At 40.4% G+C, this 19991-nt stretch overlaps 1 protein-coding gene across 4 annotated transcripts in view; it reads left to right on the top strand.

The window, feature by feature from the left end:
- Window positions 1-19478, top strand: part of BLNK (B cell linker) — a 91191-nt gene extending 71713 nt beyond the window's left edge. For all 4 annotated transcript variants that reach the window (NM_001046054.2, XM_005225502.5, XM_005225501.5 and 1 more), the window contains 9 exon segments: window positions 5811-5883; window positions 7825-7852; window positions 8649-8691; window positions 9794-9881; window positions 10617-10648; window positions 14514-14590; window positions 15390-15473; window positions 16578-16733; window positions 19089-19478. In NM_001046054.2, coding sequence (NP_001039519.1) covers window positions 5811-5883; window positions 7825-7852; window positions 8649-8691; window positions 9794-9881; window positions 10617-10648; window positions 14514-14590; window positions 15390-15473; window positions 16578-16733; window positions 19089-19208 — 701 coding nt within the window. In that variant the 3' untranslated portion in view covers window positions 19209-19478.
- The last annotated feature ends 513 nt before the right edge of the window (window positions 19479-19991 follow it).

The following is a 19991-nucleotide window of genomic DNA, read 5'->3' as shown; positions in this document are numbered from 1 at the left end:
AAGAATTTTCCACAGTTTGTTGTGATCCACACAGTCAAAGGCATTGGGATAATCAATAAAGCAGACGTAGATCTTTCTCTGGAACTCTCTTGCTTTTTCGATGATCCAACAGATGTTGGCAATTTGATCTCTGATTCCTTTGGCTTTTCTAAATCCAGCTTGAGCATCTGGAAATTCACGGTTCAAGTACTGTTGAAGCCTGGCTTGGAGAATTTTGAGCTTACTTTGCTAGTGTGTGAGATGAGTGCAGTGCAGGAGTTTAAACATTCTTTGGGATTGGAATGAAAACTGACCTTTTCCAGTCCTGTGGCCACTGCTGAGGTGTTCAAAATTTGTTGGCATATTGAGTGCCACACTTCCACAGCATCATCTTTTAGGATTTGAAATAACTCAACTGGAATTCCATCACCTCCACTACCTTAGTTTGTAGTGATGCTTCCTAAGGCCCACTTGGACTTCACATTCCAGAATGTCTGGCTCTAGGTGAGTGATCACACCATCATGGTTATCTGGGTCATGAAGATCTTTTTTGAATAGCTCTTCTGTGTATTTTTGTCGCCTCTTCTTAATATCTTCTGCTTCTGTTAGGTCCATACCATTTCTGTCCTTTATTGAGGACATTCCATTTTGCATGAAATATTCCCTTGGTATCTCTACTTTTCTTGAAGAGATCTCTAGTCTTTGCATTCTATTGTTTTCCTCCATTTCTTAGCATTGATCACTGAGGAAGACTTTCTTATCTCTCCTTGCTATTCTTTGGAACTCTGCATTCAAATGGGTGTATCTTTCCTTTTCTCCTTTGCCTATAGCTTTTCTTCTTTTCTTAGCTATCTGTAAGGCCTCCTCAGAAAACCACCGTGCCTTTTTGCATTTCTTTTTCTTGGGGATGGTCTTGATCCCTGCCTCCTGTATAATGTCACGAACCTCTGTCCATAGTTCTTCAGGCACTCTGTCCGTCAGTTCTAATCCCTTGAGTCTATTTCTCACTTCCACTGTGTAGTCTTTAGGGATTTTATTTATAGGTCATATCTGAATGGTCTAGTGGTTTTCCCTACTTTCTTCAATTTAAGTCTGAATTTTTCAATAAGGAGTTCATGATCTGAGCTACAGTTAGCTCCCAGTCTTGTTTTTGCTGACTGTATAGAGGTTCTCCATCTTTGGCTGCAAAGAATATAATCAACCTGGTTTTGGTATTGACCATCTGGTGATGTCCATGTGTAGAGTCTTCTCTTGTGTTGTTGCAAGAGGGTGTTTGCTATGACCAGTGCATTCTCTTGACAAAACTCTGTTAGTCTTTGCCCAGCTTCAGTCTGTACTCCAAGGCCAAATTTGCCTGTTACTCCAGCTATCTCTTGACTTCCTACTTTTGCACTCCAGTCCCCCATGATGAAAAAGACATCTTTTTTGGGTGTTAGTTCCTGAAGATCTTGTAGGTCTTCATAGAACTGTTCAACTCCAGCTTCTTCAGCATTACTGGTTGGGGCATAGACTTGGATTACTGTGATATTGAATGACCTGCCTTGGAAACAAACAGAGATCTTTCTGTTGCTTTTGAGATTGCACTCAAGTACTGCATTTCCAACTCTTTTGTTGACTATGAAGGCTACTCCATTTCCTCTAAGGCATTCTTGCACACAGTAGTAGATATAATGGTCATCTGAATTAAATTTGCCCATTCCAGTCCATTTTAGTTCACTGATTCCTAAAATGTCGATGTTCACTCTTATCTAACTCAATGAAACTATGAGTGATGCCGTGTAGGGCCACTCAAGATGGATGGGTCATGATGGAGAGTTCTGACAAAACGTGGTCCACTGGAGAAGGGAATGGAAAACCACTTCAGCATTCTCGCCTTGAGAACCCCATGAACAATATGAACAATATAAAATACATGTGGTAGAAGGAAAAACTAAGGGTAAATTCTTTCCCAGTTAAGAAAACTTAGTAACCAGCAGCTTATGCAAAGCTTGTGCTGTTAAATCAAACATTAACATAGGGACTTCCCTTGTGATCCAGTGGCTAAAACTCTGATCTCCTAGTGCAGGGGGCTTAGGTTTGATCCTTGGTCAGGGAACTAGATCCCACATGCCACAACTAAAGATTTTGCATGCCACAACTGAAGATCTTGCATGCCGCAGCTAAGACCTAGAGAAACCAAATAAATAAATAAAAAATTTTAAATTAGCATAATTTTTCGCTCACTGTGATTTAAACAGAGCTGATTTTTCTCTTTTGTTAGTATGCTTTGGACGCATCTCTCTCTACTGCATCCCCCATTTCTGCCTTGGAGTTTTCCAACCAAGAATTCAGCTTTACCAGGAAGTGGGGATCCTGGCAGTAAGGAGGGTATGATGTTGTCCCTCCCGAGCCATGCCCAAGGGTCTGACTTCAGCCAGAGTGACAGGAAGGGTCACTGGCCTTGGAGGAGTCATTTTCCATCCTCCCATGGGCATCCGCAAAAGCACTCCTCTATTTCACTAATCTTTCCCCACAACAGGGAGAAGCAGCAAGTGAGTTTGACAGCCCAATCATGCCCCCAGAGGAACATTATGAGATTTTGACTGGAGAGGATACTGCCAGCCTGGGCTTTCAACACGAATAGCCTTAGTTTTCAGCAATGGACCTTCCCCTTAACCTCTCTGAGTCCCTGTTCACTCCCTTTGATCTTATGGGAGGCTCTAGTACCTGGCCCAGTGCCCAGCATCTAGAGACACTGCAGTGGTTGATTACAAGAGGATATGATGAAAATAGCAGTAATCATATTTACTGAGATCCTTTATGAGTTATAACTAGCCTAAGTCATAAAACTCATTCATTTTACATGTATAATTCAATGGTTTTTGTAAATCATCACATTTGCAGAGTTTTGTAACCAACACTAGAATCCATTTTAGAAATTCCACCCCAACTCCAAAAAAGCCTTGACGCCCATTTTTGGTCAATGATGTTCCCATGCTCAGCCCTGGGTATTCTGATCTGCTTTCTTTCGCTATAGAGTTATCTTTTATGAACATTCACACAGATGGAGTCATATAATGTGTAGTCTTTTCCATCTCACTCCTTTCACTTTACTCAATGTTTTTGACCATCAAATACTTTCAATCCCTTTCCAGCAATAGTTTTACTTTGCTTAGTGATTGCCCAGCTGCTAAGTCATGTCTGACTCTTTGCAACCCCATGGACTGTAGCCCACCAGGCTCTTCTGTCCATGGGACAAAGGGCTACAGTCCATGGGGTTGCAAAGAGTTGGACACGACTGAAGCAACTTAGCATGCGAGTACAGCACCAGCTGGGAATCTGGTTAATTCTCTACATGTTTGTGCATGTGTGTGCTAAGTCGCTTCAGTCGTGTCCAACTTTTTGCGACCCCATGGACTGTAGCCCGCCAGGCTCCTCTGTCTATGGGATTCTTCAGGCAAGAATACTGGAGTGGATTGCCACGCCCTCCTCCATGGGATCGTCCCAACTCAGGGGTCAAACCCCAGTCTCCGGCATCTCCTGCATTGCAGGTGGATTCTTTACCTGCTGGGCCATGGGGATTGTTACCCTATTACCTAAGCACAACAACTCTGTGTTAGATAAAGTAGCTAGTGGCATTCCCATCTCACAGAGGGGTAAACTGAGGAATGGTGACTTGTAAGAGGTCACATAGCCAGTTTGGTGGCAGAGAAATAACTGGAGCTGTGTCTTCCTGATACAAGGCCAGAGCTCATACTGGACTCCACCAGCACGGAGGACAGGCAACCTGCCCCGCCCTCTCCTTTGATCACAGAAGTTATTTACGAGGAGGGAAGGGGAAAGGAAGATGCTGTCTGACTGTTTGCAGATATGAAAGTAAGGGAAGCTTAGTAGAGAAGCCAGACAGTAGATATGACAACAATAACATGCCCAGGCCAAGTGAGCCCTTGGCTTTTAAAAAGAGAGGGGACCGCTGGGAGGAAATTCTGACTTAGACTTCTTTCTACTTCTTTATTTTTCAGGCAAGGTTGTTTTTTTTTTTTTTTTAATCTCTTCACCGAAACCTTCCATCAACATCCATGAGTAGCCAAGGGTATTTTCACAATGTCAATTTTTTCTTTTCCCCCTTGGATGTGGGCAGATCTCACCTTAACTGCAAACGCCTTCATTTATAGCACATTCAATGAGGAACAAACAGGAGAGCTGTGACTTTTGAACGTATGAATGTGTAAAAGTCCCTTGAAATTTAGGTAGTCAAGACAAGGGTATTTCACAGAGAAAGCACCTCCCACTCACAGTGTCAATCTTAAATATTGAGAATTTGAAGAGCAATATCAACTTGATGCCCTAGCTAATGAAGCACAGTTGGACTCATACTACTACATAGTCAGTTGATATTGATATTTTCTTTATTGCCACAGGAAATGTTAAAAATTTCAAGTGTAGCTTCTTTTTCAAAGTGTTTTAGAAAAATCATGTCAGGGTCAGGTTACATCTAAGTAAGAGTTACATGGGAGGGGCCTCTCTTTTTGCAGATGCCGCTGGTGAGAGCTTATGGAAATTAGCCCTTTTGTAAGGACTGTGTGTAGAAAGAGAGTCAATGGGCTCTGAGTGAGGGCCTGAAGGACTCTAGTGAAGTATCTGAGAATGAACTTTATGACGTCTGCATTTAATACTTTTCAAGGCCTTACCCCCTTTTTTTGTGTTTGGAATAGGTGGTCCTGTCTGATGAGGTGGCATGGGGTGCCTTTGTCTTCCCTTGTAAATTCTGAGAAGGCAGAGGCCTACTCAGCTCTTCCACAGCAACTAACAAGTACTTCCAAGTGCTTAACACATACCAGGCTCTCAATAATTCTTAGTAATAGATTATCCCCTCACCGTTTACTTATGTGTGCTTTATCTTGCAAACTCAAACAATACAGACTGAGGGCAAGTCCAACCTACATTTATAGCTTATCCCCTTTAAGTCCAATAGGAACTGTGAACTTGTAAATGTCGTAGGTTCTTAATTAAAATATTTATTCAGTTCAACTTAATTCAATAGAGAGCCTTCATGTCCCCGAGCAGTAATGTCCAGGCAGGTGAATATCGGCCTGAGAGAAGGCAGCCAGGAGATGCTGAGGGGCTGGCTTACTCTGGCCTCTCCCCTTCCAGGCCTGCTCACTGTCCAGTCTCTCACCTTCCACGCTCATAATGATGGTCAAGTAGGGAGAAGGGAAGTGGGCACGGTGGACAAGGCCTTTTGGGCCCCTTTTGTGGCTTCAGAAGATGAGATTTCGGTAACAGCTTGCTGCTTCTCTCAATGTGTCTATTTGTGCAATGGGTAAAGGCCCTGAGAATGCACATGGATGAATAAGTGTCCTCCAAATGTGAGGTGAGGTGTGTGTACTGTGCAAGTATGCACAGTTAGGAATGATTGGTATCTCCAGGTGTGATCAGGAGTGGTGGGTCTGTGCCCCTCTGACTCTGGGCATCTCTGGTGTGCACATATGTGCAGTGATTATAGATGCAAGTGTGAGCTCCCCCCCACCCCATATGAACCCTTGTGAGCTCTCACTGAGCCCACAGAATCAGAGGTTCTTAACTTGTCCCATAGGGTCAAGGAGAGGTCATTTAGCAATGTTAGAATGGGAGCTCCTAATTAACACCCCAGTTCTGAGCTTATAAACTGGCATTTTAAAAAGTATTTCATTACCTTTGCCTATGATAGGTTTTCCCCCCAAACTTCAATGTAATACTTATATATGCTTAACTGAAAGCAACAAAAAACGCACATGTCTTTTGGAGCCTGCCAGCAAGGCCAGCTCGCTGTGCCATCAGGACCAGACTGACCTGTGTATATGTCTGTGCAGGTCGCAAGAGTGGAGCCTGGGACTCCAAGTCAACTTCTTTACCTGCTGCACCATCCCCACTGCCCAGGGCCGGGTAAGTTCCTGTTGCAGAGAAGCAACTCTGTGTGATTGCAGTGACTGGTCTCTATCACTGCTGTACGTGGCCTGCCTGGAATCCACAAGGAGTCCTGCCTGAGTATCTGGGGGCCAAAGAGGGGCAGGTGTCTTTCTGCTATTTCCACCCAGAAGGGCACACGTGCCCAAGCTCAGATGCAGGCACAGCTAACATTACAATAGGTGTGCTCCTGGAGTGTGGAGATGAGACCCTCCCGCCCTACTCATCTCCATATCCAAGGCATGCTTCAAGCTGGACTTCGGGTGCCCCTGCTGACATCAAAAACTAGTAGTCTTTCCTCCCATACGCCGTCAGTTAAATCTTGAGCTCACTGGCTTGTGCTCCACAAAACAGAAGCTCCAGAGCTTGAATAATTTTAAGACCCACAAGCAGGTTTCATTCCTACTTTCTACTCCTTGGCTTCTCTTCCAAGTAGTTAGTGATCTGTAAACAAATGTGTACACAGAGCGGCATGTACTGGGTGTTCAGTCAAAGCAACACTGCTAAGGCTCCTTTCAAATGGAGATGAGAGGGTCATTCTTTCTCACTGAACTTAGAAGAACTTTGTAAACTGTTGGGTGAGTACTGTAACGTGTTAATACTACAAACAGTGACCCAATAATGTCATATTGGCTCAACAGGCTATTTTAAACACACACTTAAATCTGTCCAAGGCTGGCCTGCATGGTTATAGTCTTAATTCTGCCTTTGAGTAAAGCAAAGAAGCTTTTAATTTCAGAGGTTTATTAAGCAAAACTCTGCACATTTCTCTCTTGGCTCAGTTTTATCACTTCAGACAAGTTACATAGTCTACTAATCTCTAAAATGTAATAAAAATACCCATTTAAAAAGGAGAGTGTGAGGTTTAAATAACATGTGAATACTCTAACCCAATACCAGGTGTCTTAGAGGCACTTGGGAATTGTTAGTATCCTTCCCCCAATCTTCCAGCTCTCAGCTGAAACAAAGTGAGAGACAGAGAGAAAGCCAGTATTTAGAATAAATGCAGATGACAATTATAAAGCCTTAGCTTCCCTTGTGGCTCAGATGGTTAAGAATCTGCCTGTAATGCAGACCTGGGTTTGATCCCTGGATTGGGACGATCCCCTGTAGGAGGGCATGGCAACCCACTCCAGTATTCTTGCCTGGAGAACCCCCACGGACAGGTGAGCCTGGCAAGCTACAGTCCATGGGGTTACAAAGACTCAGAAATGACGGAGCAACTAAGTACATGGCACATTAGAGTCCAGTCTCTACTGAACTAAGACAAACTGGTACTTTAGCTCATGCAAGAACCCTCAGGACCAGAGGTTGCAGTGGTTCTCAAACACATCATTTGTCTTGGGTTTATCTGTTTGGAGTGAAATTCTAGGCAGATGTCCAGTAGAGAGGAGTCACCAGAAGCTTGAGGGACACTGGCGTGGGGAGGCGCTGGCTGCCAAACACACCTGCTTGGCCACCCTCACGTCTTCACCCTCCTTCCCCAGACAGTAGCCCTGGGGTGCTGTTGGGGGAAGGGAGGGATCTCCATGCACCTTTGAAAATACTATTTGTGGTCCTTACATTACAGATGAGGAAACTAAAGCCCAGACTGGCCCTCACAGCCAAGAGAGAGGCCTGAGGTCACAGAGTAATTAGTTGCAGAACTGGAACAAGAGCTCAGTTATCTTGACTCCCTGGCAACTGGCTCTCCTGTTTATCCCCATTAACCCCTTGGCCATCTGTCAGCGGACGCTATCTGAGGTTCAGAAGATCATGACTGAATCCTGTTTCTGCCCCTCTCTGCCCTTCATGGATCATCTTCTTACAGACTTGTATCACTTTCATTATTCTAGTTTGTATTTGAGAGTAAAATGATAAGTCGTCAGCTCCTCTTTATCTCTGCTGTTTTAACAAAGTCAATCTCTTTTTATCCCCCAGGAAGAAAACAGCTATGCCACTGAAGACAGTAAGTTAATTCTGTGTTTAAATGTGCTTCATATTTCCTGCATTGTTCATTCGTATCCCTTTATTTAAAGTTGACAATGCTTTCAGCTAAGAGGAACACAGCAATCTTGTTGCTGCCTGGACAGTCCAAGAGAATCTTGGAATCCTCAGTTAGGCAGGGAAGATGGGAGGGTCCTATCCTCCAGGAAGCCTGTGGCTTCACTGAGTAAGTGGCTGCAGAGGCCAGGCTCCCTGCCTCCTGTGACCTCTGCCTTCCCCTTGGGAGGCCCTGGGTCTGCTTCCCTACCTGGCCTGGGAGCTAATGACTGACAACTGTACATCAGGCACACAGTCCTGACTACACTCATATTCTGGCCAGAACGTGGGGAACCTGAGCCAGCCCACTATTTAAGGAAGCCATCTTGATCCAGTATCTACACTGTAGCCTGACATTTACAACCACAAACACCAAGACAGTGGGGTTCTGAGACTTAAGCCAGATGCCAGATTTCCACTGCACAGGCACTACTGCCCAGCAGCTGCTGGGGGGCCATGCCTTCCACCAGCCCTGCTGACAGACTGGGCAGACCCCACACCAAAGTGACACTGCTCCTTCCATGACACACTTCTGGTCCATTGTCACTTGATGCAAAGGTTGAGCTGGGGACTGTGTGTTTTTAATGGTTGTTCTCGTCATTGAAAGAAAAGCCATGCATCAAAGAAATACTCTCCCCAGTATTTATTTTAATAATATTGTTTTGACTTTTATTTCCATATATCACTGTATTGAGGATCCTTACCTTTTTTTTTTTTAATAGACTCCAGTTGCCTCTCAACAGAATGCCTCAAGTGTTTGCGAAGGTAAATCTATATTACTTTGATGGAAGAGCATGTCCTCTAAAAGTTACTTTGATTAGAAATTTGTATATAAATATATTTCTAAAATTTCTTTCATTATTTATAAGGCAACTGTAAACATAAAACTCAATTTTTAAACAGAACAGTCTTTATTTTGCCATGAGTAGTGAGTAGCAAAGCTGATCAGGACCTGGGCTTGCCAAGCTACATCTGTGCAGAAGGCCACAGTTGACATGCCCCAAACCTGCCTGTCTGTAGACAGATATGACTTGCCAGAAACTGTACCACAACCTTACATAGGTGTGTGCAGACTGATTTAGAACCATTCACATGTCTCAGAATTAATGGCTAAGTTAAGTAATGAAATTTTAAAAAATCTGTTTGTTTGAACAAGTTCTTGTGCTAAGTTTTCAAAATAATGTTTCCTGAGTTCAAATATCTATCTTCTTAGTACACCTTCAAATGCTTCCTTTCCTTTATCATAACCATGTATACTTTCTATTAGAACTTTCCCATTTTAAAAATTTGAATTTGAAAAATACTGGGAGGAAAAAACCCAGAAGAATCATTCATAATCTCAAGACCTAAAACACTACATAGAAACTAAAGCTCTGTACCCATCTAATTCCACACTTGAAGGTACTCAATGTTAAAAGCTACCATTTCCTGAGTTAACACGGGCATACCTGTCTCTGACGATGGATGGTAGACATTTTTTGAATGTGCATTACGACTCACCTGCCTGCTTTCATTGCTCTGCTTGGTCTTTTCCATCATTTCCCACATCTTTCCTCCAGACTCCTTTCCTGTTGTCTTGCTTTCTTCTGCCTTTCCTTTGATGCTTTTGGCTTGCTATCCTTCCATTCCTTATGGTCTTCCATGCCTGCTGAGCAGGGAGCTTGGAGGGATAGTGAAGCCTTAGGGTGAGCCTCTACAGGAAGTAAGTACAACTCTGAGCAAACTTCATGGCTTCAGAGCTTCTTGGTGAAAGACTTGCTCATGGGAAGACATTTGACCAAACTCAGTTCTTCTCGGTTGATACTGGCTTTGGGCATGGGGACAGACATTTCATTCTAATCCTAATATGATCATTTTCTTAATGCAGAAAAACCTATACCTGCTGAACGCCACCGGGGATCTAGTCACAGACAAGAAAATATGCAGTCACCAGTGTTTCCTCCTCCTGCCCAGAAGTAAGAATCTTTTCCTTTAAAAATAAGTTTCCGTAACACCTGCATTGTCATACTGCACAGAAACACTGGCTAATAGTGATCAGTAAAGATTTAGTATTTTATTGCTTTGCTATTGGAGAAGGCAATGGCACCCCACTCCAGTACTCTTGCCTGGAAAATCCCATGGATGGAGGAGCCTGGTAGGCTGCAGTCCATGGGGTCGCAAAGAGTCGGATATGACTGAACGACTTCACTTTCACTTTTCACTTTCATGCATTGGAGAAGGAAATGGCAACCCACTCCAGTATTCTTGCCTGGAGAATCCCAGGGAGGGGGGAGCCTGGTGGGCTGCCGTCTGTGGGGTCGCACAGACCCCATAGGTCGCACGACTGAAGTGACCTAGCAGCAGCGGCAGCAGCAGCAGCTTTGCAATTAAATTTTTAAAAAATGTTAAGTAGGCAACAACTTTAAAAGAACTGCTTAGAATCACAGAGACTTAACTAATATTTCGGTTAATGATTGGACTGAAGTAAAATCTAACACAAGCTAACCCTCCTTCTTTTAAAGAAACTAAAGGGAATAATCTGACTTCTCTTGAAGGCTGTAGTGCCTCTCCTGTCTTTAGATGTGTTTTATTGGTTCTTTCTGTTGATTCTTTGTGATGCACCTGTTCAGAGTATCTTCAGTGCAAACAAAAAGTCAAACTTATTCATCTTGTGCATTGCCCTTTAATTAAGCTGAATTTCTTCCTTTCAGGGCGGTTCATCAAAAACCCATACCTCTGCCAAGTAAGTACAATGAAGGCATGAAGAGCAGTATCAAGTATTGTGTGAGTTGGCTCTTCACGTCTCCACCCAGGGCTCCAGGGAAATACTGCCTCTTCCAGTGGAGTATCCTCTCCAGCTTGTTTCTTCATCTGTAAAATGGGGCCAAGAACCCTTATTTCATAGAGCTGTTCTGAAAAGTAAATAGATTTGGGATCATTCTTACTTTTTTCCTTTTTAGTTTTGATTGAGTATTTTATTGATCATCATTTATTTAATTTTTTTTCACAACAATATAACTATTTTCAAAATAAGATGATTAAGTAAAACAACATGTTGTGCCTGGTACATAGAAGGTCTTCAATAAATGATATTTAAATTAAATCTAAAATACCTTTTAAAGATTATAAAATGTATCTTATAAAAGGTACCATGAAAAGATTTAGCAAATATCTGAATAATTTTCCCAAGGCAAATAATACAATACCCTAAAAATATATGAAGTCAGGCTCACAGAACACAATTACCCAAACCTTGATTTGCTTTCTACTTAATCTAGGAAAAAAAATGAAAACACAAGACAAAACCCTTCCTGACATGGATAATTTGAAAAATATTCCAAAGTATTCAATTTTTGATACATTTAAATAAAGAGAATAATTATTGTATACAACATTTACATGTGTTTAAATAAACATAAATCTGTTCACTAGGTTTTAACTGGATGTTGATTCATCTTAAATAAATGAAACAAAATATAACTTTTCCAAAATTCTGAACACAAAGTGAAATGGTGTAGCTATAGAATTATTTTTTTTACTATGTAAAGTTTTATTATACTCTTTACTGTTGTTTAACCCAAGTCATTCTTTCAATTGGCAAATACTTATTGACCATCTGCCATATGCCAGGCACTATTCTAGACACTCAACATTCAGAAAACTAAGATCATGTCATCTGGTCCCATCACTTCATGGCAAATAGATGGGGAAACAATGGAAACAGTGAGAAACTTTATTTTTGGGGGGCTCCAAAATCACTGTAGATGGTGACTGCAGCCATGAAATTAAAAGACACTTGCTCCTTGGGAGAAAAGTTATGACCAACCTAGACAGCATATTAAAAAGCAGAGACATTACTTTTCCAACAAAGGTCCATCTAGTCAAGGCTATGGTTTTTCCAGTAGTCATGTATGGATGTGAGAGTTGGACTATAAAGAAAGCTGAGTGCCGAAGAATTGATGCTTTTGAACTGTGGTGTTGAAGAAGACTCTTGACAGTCCCTTGGACTACAAGGAGATCCCACAGGCCTCCCTGTCCATCACCAACTCCCGGAGTTTACTCAAACTCATGTCCATTGAGTCGGTGATGCCATACAGCCATCTCATCCTCTGTTGTCCCCTTCTCCTCTCACCTTCAATCTTTCCCAGCATCAGGGTCTTTTCAAATGAGTCAGTTCTTCGCATCAGGTGGCCAAAGAATTGGAGTTTCAGCTTCAGCATCAGTCCTTCCAATGAATATTCAGGACTTAGTTTCTTTTGCCATAGCCTTCTCCATCCAAAGAAACTAAGTCCTGAATATTCATTGGAAGGACTGATGCTGAAGCTGAAACTCCAATCCTTTGGCCACCTGATGCGAAGAACTGACTCATTTGAAAAGACCCTGATGCTGGGAAAGATTGAAGGCGAGAGGAGAAGGGGACAACAGAGGATGAGATGGCTGTATGGCATCACCGACTCAATGGACATGAGTTTGAGTAAACTCCGGGAGTTGGTGATGGACAGGGAGGCCTGGCATGCTGTAGTTTATGGGGTTGCAAAGAGTCGGACATGACTGAGTGACTGAACTGAACTGATTCTAGACACAGGGGCTACAGCAGTGAACAAAACAAATGAGTCCCTCCCTTATGGAGCTTCTATTCTACTGGAGGAGATAGGAAAAATAAACAACTAGATAAGTCATACGGTAAAGAAAAATGAAGCAAAGTGGCAGGGGGTGGGCACAGAGAGGAATGGAGGCAGTGAGGGCTGCAGTGGCCAAGGAAGACCTTATCTATAAAACAGGGTCTGAGAGCTCCTCCTACATAGGGCACATGTGAGGGGAAAATGAGCTAAGACTCGTTTTAGCGTATATCCAGGGATCAGAAAATGTCAGCCTGGAACTCCCTTGGCTGCCCAAACTGTGGAAACCCTTAGCCACCTTGTACTATGTACCTTAGAAGCACGTGACCACCTCTTATGGTGCTCCCATCTGGGAATATTGTCCCCACCTGTTAGAAGACAGCTTTCCTTCATACCTAACCTTGCTGGGCCTGCCACACTGCTCCCTCCTGTTAACAATGGTGGCTCTCACCTTTGAACATCCAGGACACTTTTATCTGAAGCACTTGGTTCATCTAATCCTGTTTTTCCTGCAGACTTTCCCTCCTAAGGAAGGACGACTCTCGTTGCTCTGGTCAAAACCTTAGAGTCACCCATGACTCTTCGCTTGCTTTCTTCACACTCCTTTCAACTGTTCCTTCAAAATATGTTCAGAATCCAATCACTGTTGCTACTCCCACTGATATTATCTGCTTCAAGGCACCATCATCTCCTGTCTGGGTTTGCAACACTCAACTGGTCTCCTCTCTCTGTTCTTACCCCCTTCTCTCTATTTTCAGCCCTGGAGCCAGAGTGACCTTATTAAAAGACAGGCAGACAATTTTACTATTCGGTTCAAAACCCTCCAAAAGCTTCCCATGCCATGCTCGTTAAAGCTCAAGTCATGTTAAGTGTCCCAGGAGCCCCACAAACCTTGCTCCTTCCCCACCTCCTGTCTGACTTCATTCCTTATTCTTGTCCCCTTTTCTCACTGCACTCCAGGCACAGTGGCTCCCTCTCTATTCCTCAAATTTGCCAGGCCCTTGCATTCACTGTTTCCTATACCTGGAACATCCTTCCTTGAGATATACACATGCCTGCTCCCTCTCCAACTGCAGATCTTACCCAAGTGCACCTCAGTGAAGTCTCCCTGACCTGTCTATATAAACATACTACTTGCCCAAAGCTATCTGCCACCTGCTCCCCTGTCTATTCTTCATAGCACTATGAGTCTGTAATATTATATGTATGTTTACTTATATCTTTATTGTCTATCTCATTCCATTAAAGTTTAAGCTCGAGGAGGGAGGGATATTTTGCTGTTTTGTTGACTGCTGTATATTCCCAAAGCTTTTGAATGAATGAATACAGCCAAGTATTTTCTCCACTTCATGTCTCCACATTTAGATGGAGTTTGTACTTAAGGCAGCAATTCTCAATCATTTTGACCTCAGGACCATTCTAACACTCTTAAAAGCATTGCAGACCCAAAGAACTATGGTTTATGTGTTTCTTTCTAGTAATATTTAATGTATTAATTAAAAGACATTTTAAAAATTAAACCCATTTAAAAATATTAAACTTATTACATGTTAATATAAGTAACATATTTCTATGAAAAAATTATATTTAAAAAAAGATTTAGTGAGAAGTGGCATAGCTTTACACTTTTAAAATTTCTTAAATGCCTGCAGTAACAGACACAGCCAAATTCTCAAATCTGCGTCTACATTCAACCTGTTACAGTGTCTTTTACCGGTTGAAGTATACGAAGAAAATTGGGCTTCACAGAGATATGTATTTAGAAAAGACCTTGCAAATCCCCTGAAAGAATCTTGGGGATCCCCAGGGTCCTCAGGCCACACTCTGAGAAGCAATACTCTTAAGGATCTTTTGGTGTGTGTGATTTTTCATGTGTGTGATTTGTCAGTGTGTGTGTGCTCCTTGCAGCACCCAGCACAGTGTTGACATACAGGCATAGTAACTAATCGAGATATAACAGGATCCACTGACTTTTCAAATCCTTTTCAGGATTTCCAGAAGGGGGAAGCCCAACCGTGGATGGCCCACTACCCAGCTTTTCATCTAACTCTAGTTTGTCAGAACAGGTATGAAATGAACTCATAAACTGCAGGAAAGGGCATGCCTTCTTATAAGAGAGATTTGGAAGTGAAACTTGAGAACAGATTCTATTTTAAGTTGGCTTGTGAGTTGTCATTTGCTGATGGGTACAGAATACACTTTTTCCCCCCAATTGTTAAGACGTTGCTCTATTTATTCTAATTTGTATTCTGGATGCCATAAATAACCATTGGTGCTTCTTCAAAACTAGCAAAGAAGTGTGCTGTTTTTATTGTTCTCCCTCTCACATAGATTCTATTTAAACTATGTAATTTTCTCAGAATAGATCTGTGGAGGCATATGATATTAAAACACATAAAATAGCAGTTTTAAAAAAAGACAGAGAAAGGGCGAGTCTCTAAGCTTTCTCAAATTTAAAATAAGGATGATGGCAGATATTTATCTTGCCTTCAAAGTGGTTATAAGAATCAAATAAGATAATATTTGTAAACATGCTTTGTAAATTACAGAATAGTCCACATAGCAACAACAATAAGATCATAATAGAAAGGGAGATGGTAACTTATTTAGGAGAAAGGAATAAATGGTTCAGGAATTTGGCAGGACTTAGTTCTTATGTTCAAGTATTATTAAGTCCAGCCCCTAAGGCCAAATGGGAAAATTATGTAATCCTTGTGGCTGAGCAAAAGCATAAAACTCATTTTCAGATTACTGGTCCAAATGTAGTTAGGTCTTTCTGGTGATGCAAACTTTGTTTCTAGTGCCCAGAAACTACAGTGTCATTGAAGTGCCATCTCATGCTTAACAATGCCTTCTCATTCACAGGAAGCGGATGTTCACTGTAAACCGTGGTATGCTGGTGCCTGTGATCGAAAGTCAGCCGAAGAGGCATTATACAGATCAAACAAGGTCTGTTTTAAATCTCATATTCTGTCCTCAGCCTATATTGGCACAGTTGTCACCCTGATGATGTGTGCTTGTCCAACTCTCTGCAACCCCATGGACTGCCAGGTTCCTCCGTCCATGGGGATTCTCCAGGCAAGAATACTGGAGTGGGTTGCCATGCCCTCCTTATAATTTCTTCTTCATTTCTGAGATAGTTTTGCTTTCTCTTCAACTTCTTTCCTGAGTTTAATCAACTCATTGTATTTTTCTTTGCTGTTTTTTGTCCACTTTTTGTTCATAATTTTTGAATTTATGATTCTATAATATTTTTAAAGATTTAATTAAATTTGGAATGCCATGTTACATTTTTTTAAACTTTTTATTTTGTATTGGGGTACAATTGATCAACAAATAATGTTGTGATAGTTACAGGTGAACAGTGAAGGGACTCAGCCATACATATAGATATATGGATACATATACATGTATCCGTTATCTCATAAACTCCCCTCCCACCCAGGCTGCCACATAACACTGAGCAGAGTTCCATGTGCTATCAGTTGAAATGTTTTCGTTCCCAATGTCTTCTTTCTTCTTATAGTGCTTTTGAATAGAATTTGTCTGATATGTTTTATTATTCATAGGTAACTTGTGAACATGGTTCCTAGTTCAAGAGTGCCCCTTAGATTTGACCTTAATGTGTCTCTTCACACATTTCCAGATCCTATAAATTTAGTATCTTCAGTGCCTCAAAAAGCTAGCACTGACCTCATTCAGAGTTTTCTATAAGTATATATTTTACTGAAGTATTTTCTTAGAAAATAAAACAAGTTCTAATCAATAATAAAAATCATATACCTAAATAATTACCGAGGGATTGGGGGCAGGAGGAGAAGGGGACGACAGAGGATGAGATGGCTGGATGGCATCACTGACTCGATGGACGTGAGTCTGAGTGAACTCTGGGAGTTGGTGATGGGCAGGGAGGCCTGGCGTGCTGCGATTCATGGGGTCGCAAAGAGTCGGACACGACTGAGCGACTGAACTGAACTGATAGGTATTTTCATAAGCTGATTTTTAACCTATGGAAATACAAGTTAACACTAATCTTATTCTTTTAATAAACAGGATGGATCATTTCTTATTCGGAAGAGCTCTGGCCATGATTCCAAACAGCCATATACATTAGTTGTATTTTTTAATAAGAGAGTATATAATATACCTGTGCGATTTATTGAAGCAACAAAACAATATGCTTTGGGCCGAAAGAAAACTGGTGAAGAGGTCAGTAATTTCTCTTCTAATCCAATACTTCTGTAAAAGGCTTTAAGGTGGATGCAGGAGCTGTCCTTTTTAGTGGTCCTGAAATACTCTCAGATAAATTTTGAGCTCTTAGAGGGGCTTTGGACTTCCTTGTCCTGCTAGAAAACTCTGGTAAACAATGATTCTTCTTGGCTTAAAGAATCTTCATCCCTATCCCAGAATGAATAGACCAGAGTGTCACCCTACTCCCCAGATATCTGGCCTATGGATATTAAGATAAACACATAAACACATATAATAATAGTAAACACATATTATTATACTAGCATCTAGAAATATGAGTCCTTTAAAACATTTACTTAAATTATCTATAATAAAAATATTATTTGTCACAGATACTGAAAATTTGAATTGAAACATGAAAACTTTGGTTATATGATATTAAGCATGTGGACATCTTAAAAAGTCTGTCTTTGTGTTTGAATATTTTGGGGTAGAAAAAATAACTACATGATTAACTTTTTTGCAACTGTTTCAGCATTATGTGGATATATATTGAGCATTTTATTGCTTTGATATGCTATATTTGCTTTATTTTATTGACCATGGATTTTGAGTTATCAAACACATTGTTTTTTGGTCCATGTGTGACTATTTCAAATACACTGAATTAATGCAGACAGAAAAAAAGAGTGTTAAGGGGAAACTGCAACTAAGTTATGCTCAATTCTTTATTCAATTAAATCAGAAATATGTGTAAAGGTTATATCTTAAATATGGGATATTAAAAGTGTTTTAAATAACAAAAATTATCACAAAAAGGCCTCAACTCCACTCCTTACTTCATATACTTCAACTCAGCTCAACCCCCTACTTCAAATATTTCAATCCCCAAACTGCAACAAAGTAATACTCAAAAATATTCAGAAGAGTATATAAGGACAGAGTGAGGTGCTTATTTGTGTAGCAACTCTCTCCCATATTTCCTGGGTTCAGAACACACTTTTTCATTTGGAATTCACTGCAAAGAGGTTGTGCTATTTCATTGCTTGGCTTGTTAGACCATAAATTTAGCCTCCAACTGCATTCAGTTTAACAATATGCTGTGCCAAACAAACAGAATGAATGTCTTTATGAGTATCATAAAAAATTCACTGGCAAGTACAGGAGGGGGAAATGAAGAGAAAGTAAGAAATAAAGACTAAAGGTACTTGAAAGCCTCTGTCTCTTACCTCTCCTCCCTGACCTAGTATTCAGGAGCCAGTTATCTAGAAAACAACTGGTGTTTTATTTGAAAAACTGAAGAGTATTCTGAATATTCATTTAATGTATAATATTTGGAAGTTATCCAAATAATTAATGAGGCCTTTAAACATTTTTAATTCTAGATGTTTATCTTTATATGAAAAACTAAAAGAAAATCAATTGATGATTATTGTTAAATTATATAGCAGTGTTGCAAAACAATTATCACTTTTTAAAAAATGACCCTAAAAGGCTTTATTTGATAATTGCGAGCTTGTAGCACTTTTGTATAATTGATGCATATCATTTCATGGTCTGTGTTACATTTATTATATCCTTCATTTAAAACATTGATTACTTTTCAGAAAAAAATTGTGATAGCCTTAAATTAAAACTAATAGACAATAGAAATTAATATACAGAAAAATAAGTATGTAATAGAGCTTCGCATGAAATTCCATTATTAATTAGACACTAATTTAGCTCTAAATTTATTAGGAGCTAAAGCAAAAATGGATATATGAGGGTTTATAAAGTTTTTCTTGTTAAAAAAAAAGAACACAAAAACAAAACATGAATTAATCTGGGAAATAACTCTCTTGACACTAAATTCTAAGATTAATTTATTACATCAATCCTTGTATCTAAGACATGCAACATAACAGTCTATGTTTTATAAAGATAGACAGAAATTCAATGTATGACAGTTTATACTTGATGCTAAATAAAAAACAAAATATTACAGCATAACTTAACAAAGTAATTTCTCTAAGTAGTTATACTAATTGAGGATGTCAGTTGTGTTTTTAATCTTATTGACTGGCCAGGGTCTGACACCTCAAAGGTTGTGGCCTTTGTTAATTTAGTCTTTTTTGTAGTCAGCTGGGAATAGTAACTTTGACTAACCTGAAAGAGTGGGAGAATACGGGAGGAGTAGAGCTCAAGGTTAATATAAATTCCAATGTGCTGCTGCTAAGTCGCTTCAGTCGTGTCCAACTCTGTGCGACCCCATAGCTGGCAGCCCACCAGGCTCCCCCGTCCCTGGGATTCTCAAGGCAAGAACACTGGAGTGGGTTGCCACTTCCTTCTCCAAATTCCACTGTATAATTCATCTATGTTTTCTTGTTCTAGTACTTTGGAAGTGTTGCTGAAATGATCAAGAATCATCAACACAATCCCCTGGTTCTTATTGACAGTCAGAATAACACAAAAGATTCCACAAGACTGAAATACGCAGTTAAAGTTTCGTAAATTGAAAAACATTTTTAAGAGGAAGTCAACATCATTGCTTCAGATATTTTCCCTACTTCCACTTTTAAGGAAAAAGCCCCCAAAGTTCATATTTTTGGATTATGAATCATCCAGTAATAAAACAGATGAGGAAGCTGTGGATTTCCTTATAAGAAGCTCACAAGGACTTGTTCTATTGCCTGAACTGATGAACTGTTAATATCTGGCGAGGCTGAGAATATGTTACCAATATTCTCCAAATAAATGTCTCTATTTAAAAAAAAAAAAAAAGGCGTAAAGTATTTTCGGTCATGTAAGAAAATAACACTTTACTTCCAAAATAAGAAAATGATATTCTTGGATAAAACAAAGCTGCTAAAAATTTAGGCCACCACAATAGTCCCGGTGCACTAATGTAACTAGGGTGTCTACTGTCGGTGCTTGACAATTATGTCCTGTTTAAAATTTTAATATGTAGAAAATAAAATAATAATGTATGATACTCATAAGTACAGATAAGGGGGATGTAATGGTTCCTTTGTGTGTGTGTGTGTGCGTTAGTTGCTCAGCTGTGTCTGACTCTCTACGACCTCATGGTCTGTCCGTGGAATTCTCCAGGCAAGAAAACTGGAGTTGGTTGCCATTCCCTTCCCCTTTTTCTGAGCTCAAGATTAACATAAATTCCAACAAGAGAGGTATACAGATACAGACTTTCTGCAAGTTCATTCTATAACTTTATATAGAGAGTTGAAAAGTAAAATAACTGACATGAAAAATTCACTAGAGGGGCTCAGCAACAGATCT

The sequence above is a fragment of the Bos taurus genome, chromosome 26 (assembly GCF_002263795.3).
Source record: "Bos taurus isolate L1 Dominette 01449 registration number 42190680 breed Hereford chromosome 26, ARS-UCD2.0, whole genome shotgun sequence".
Classification (NCBI taxonomy): Eukaryota; Metazoa; Chordata; class Mammalia; order Artiodactyla; family Bovidae; genus Bos; species Bos taurus.
Note: the sequence above shows the minus strand (reverse complement) of the source record. Positions and strands in the feature narration are given on the sequence as shown.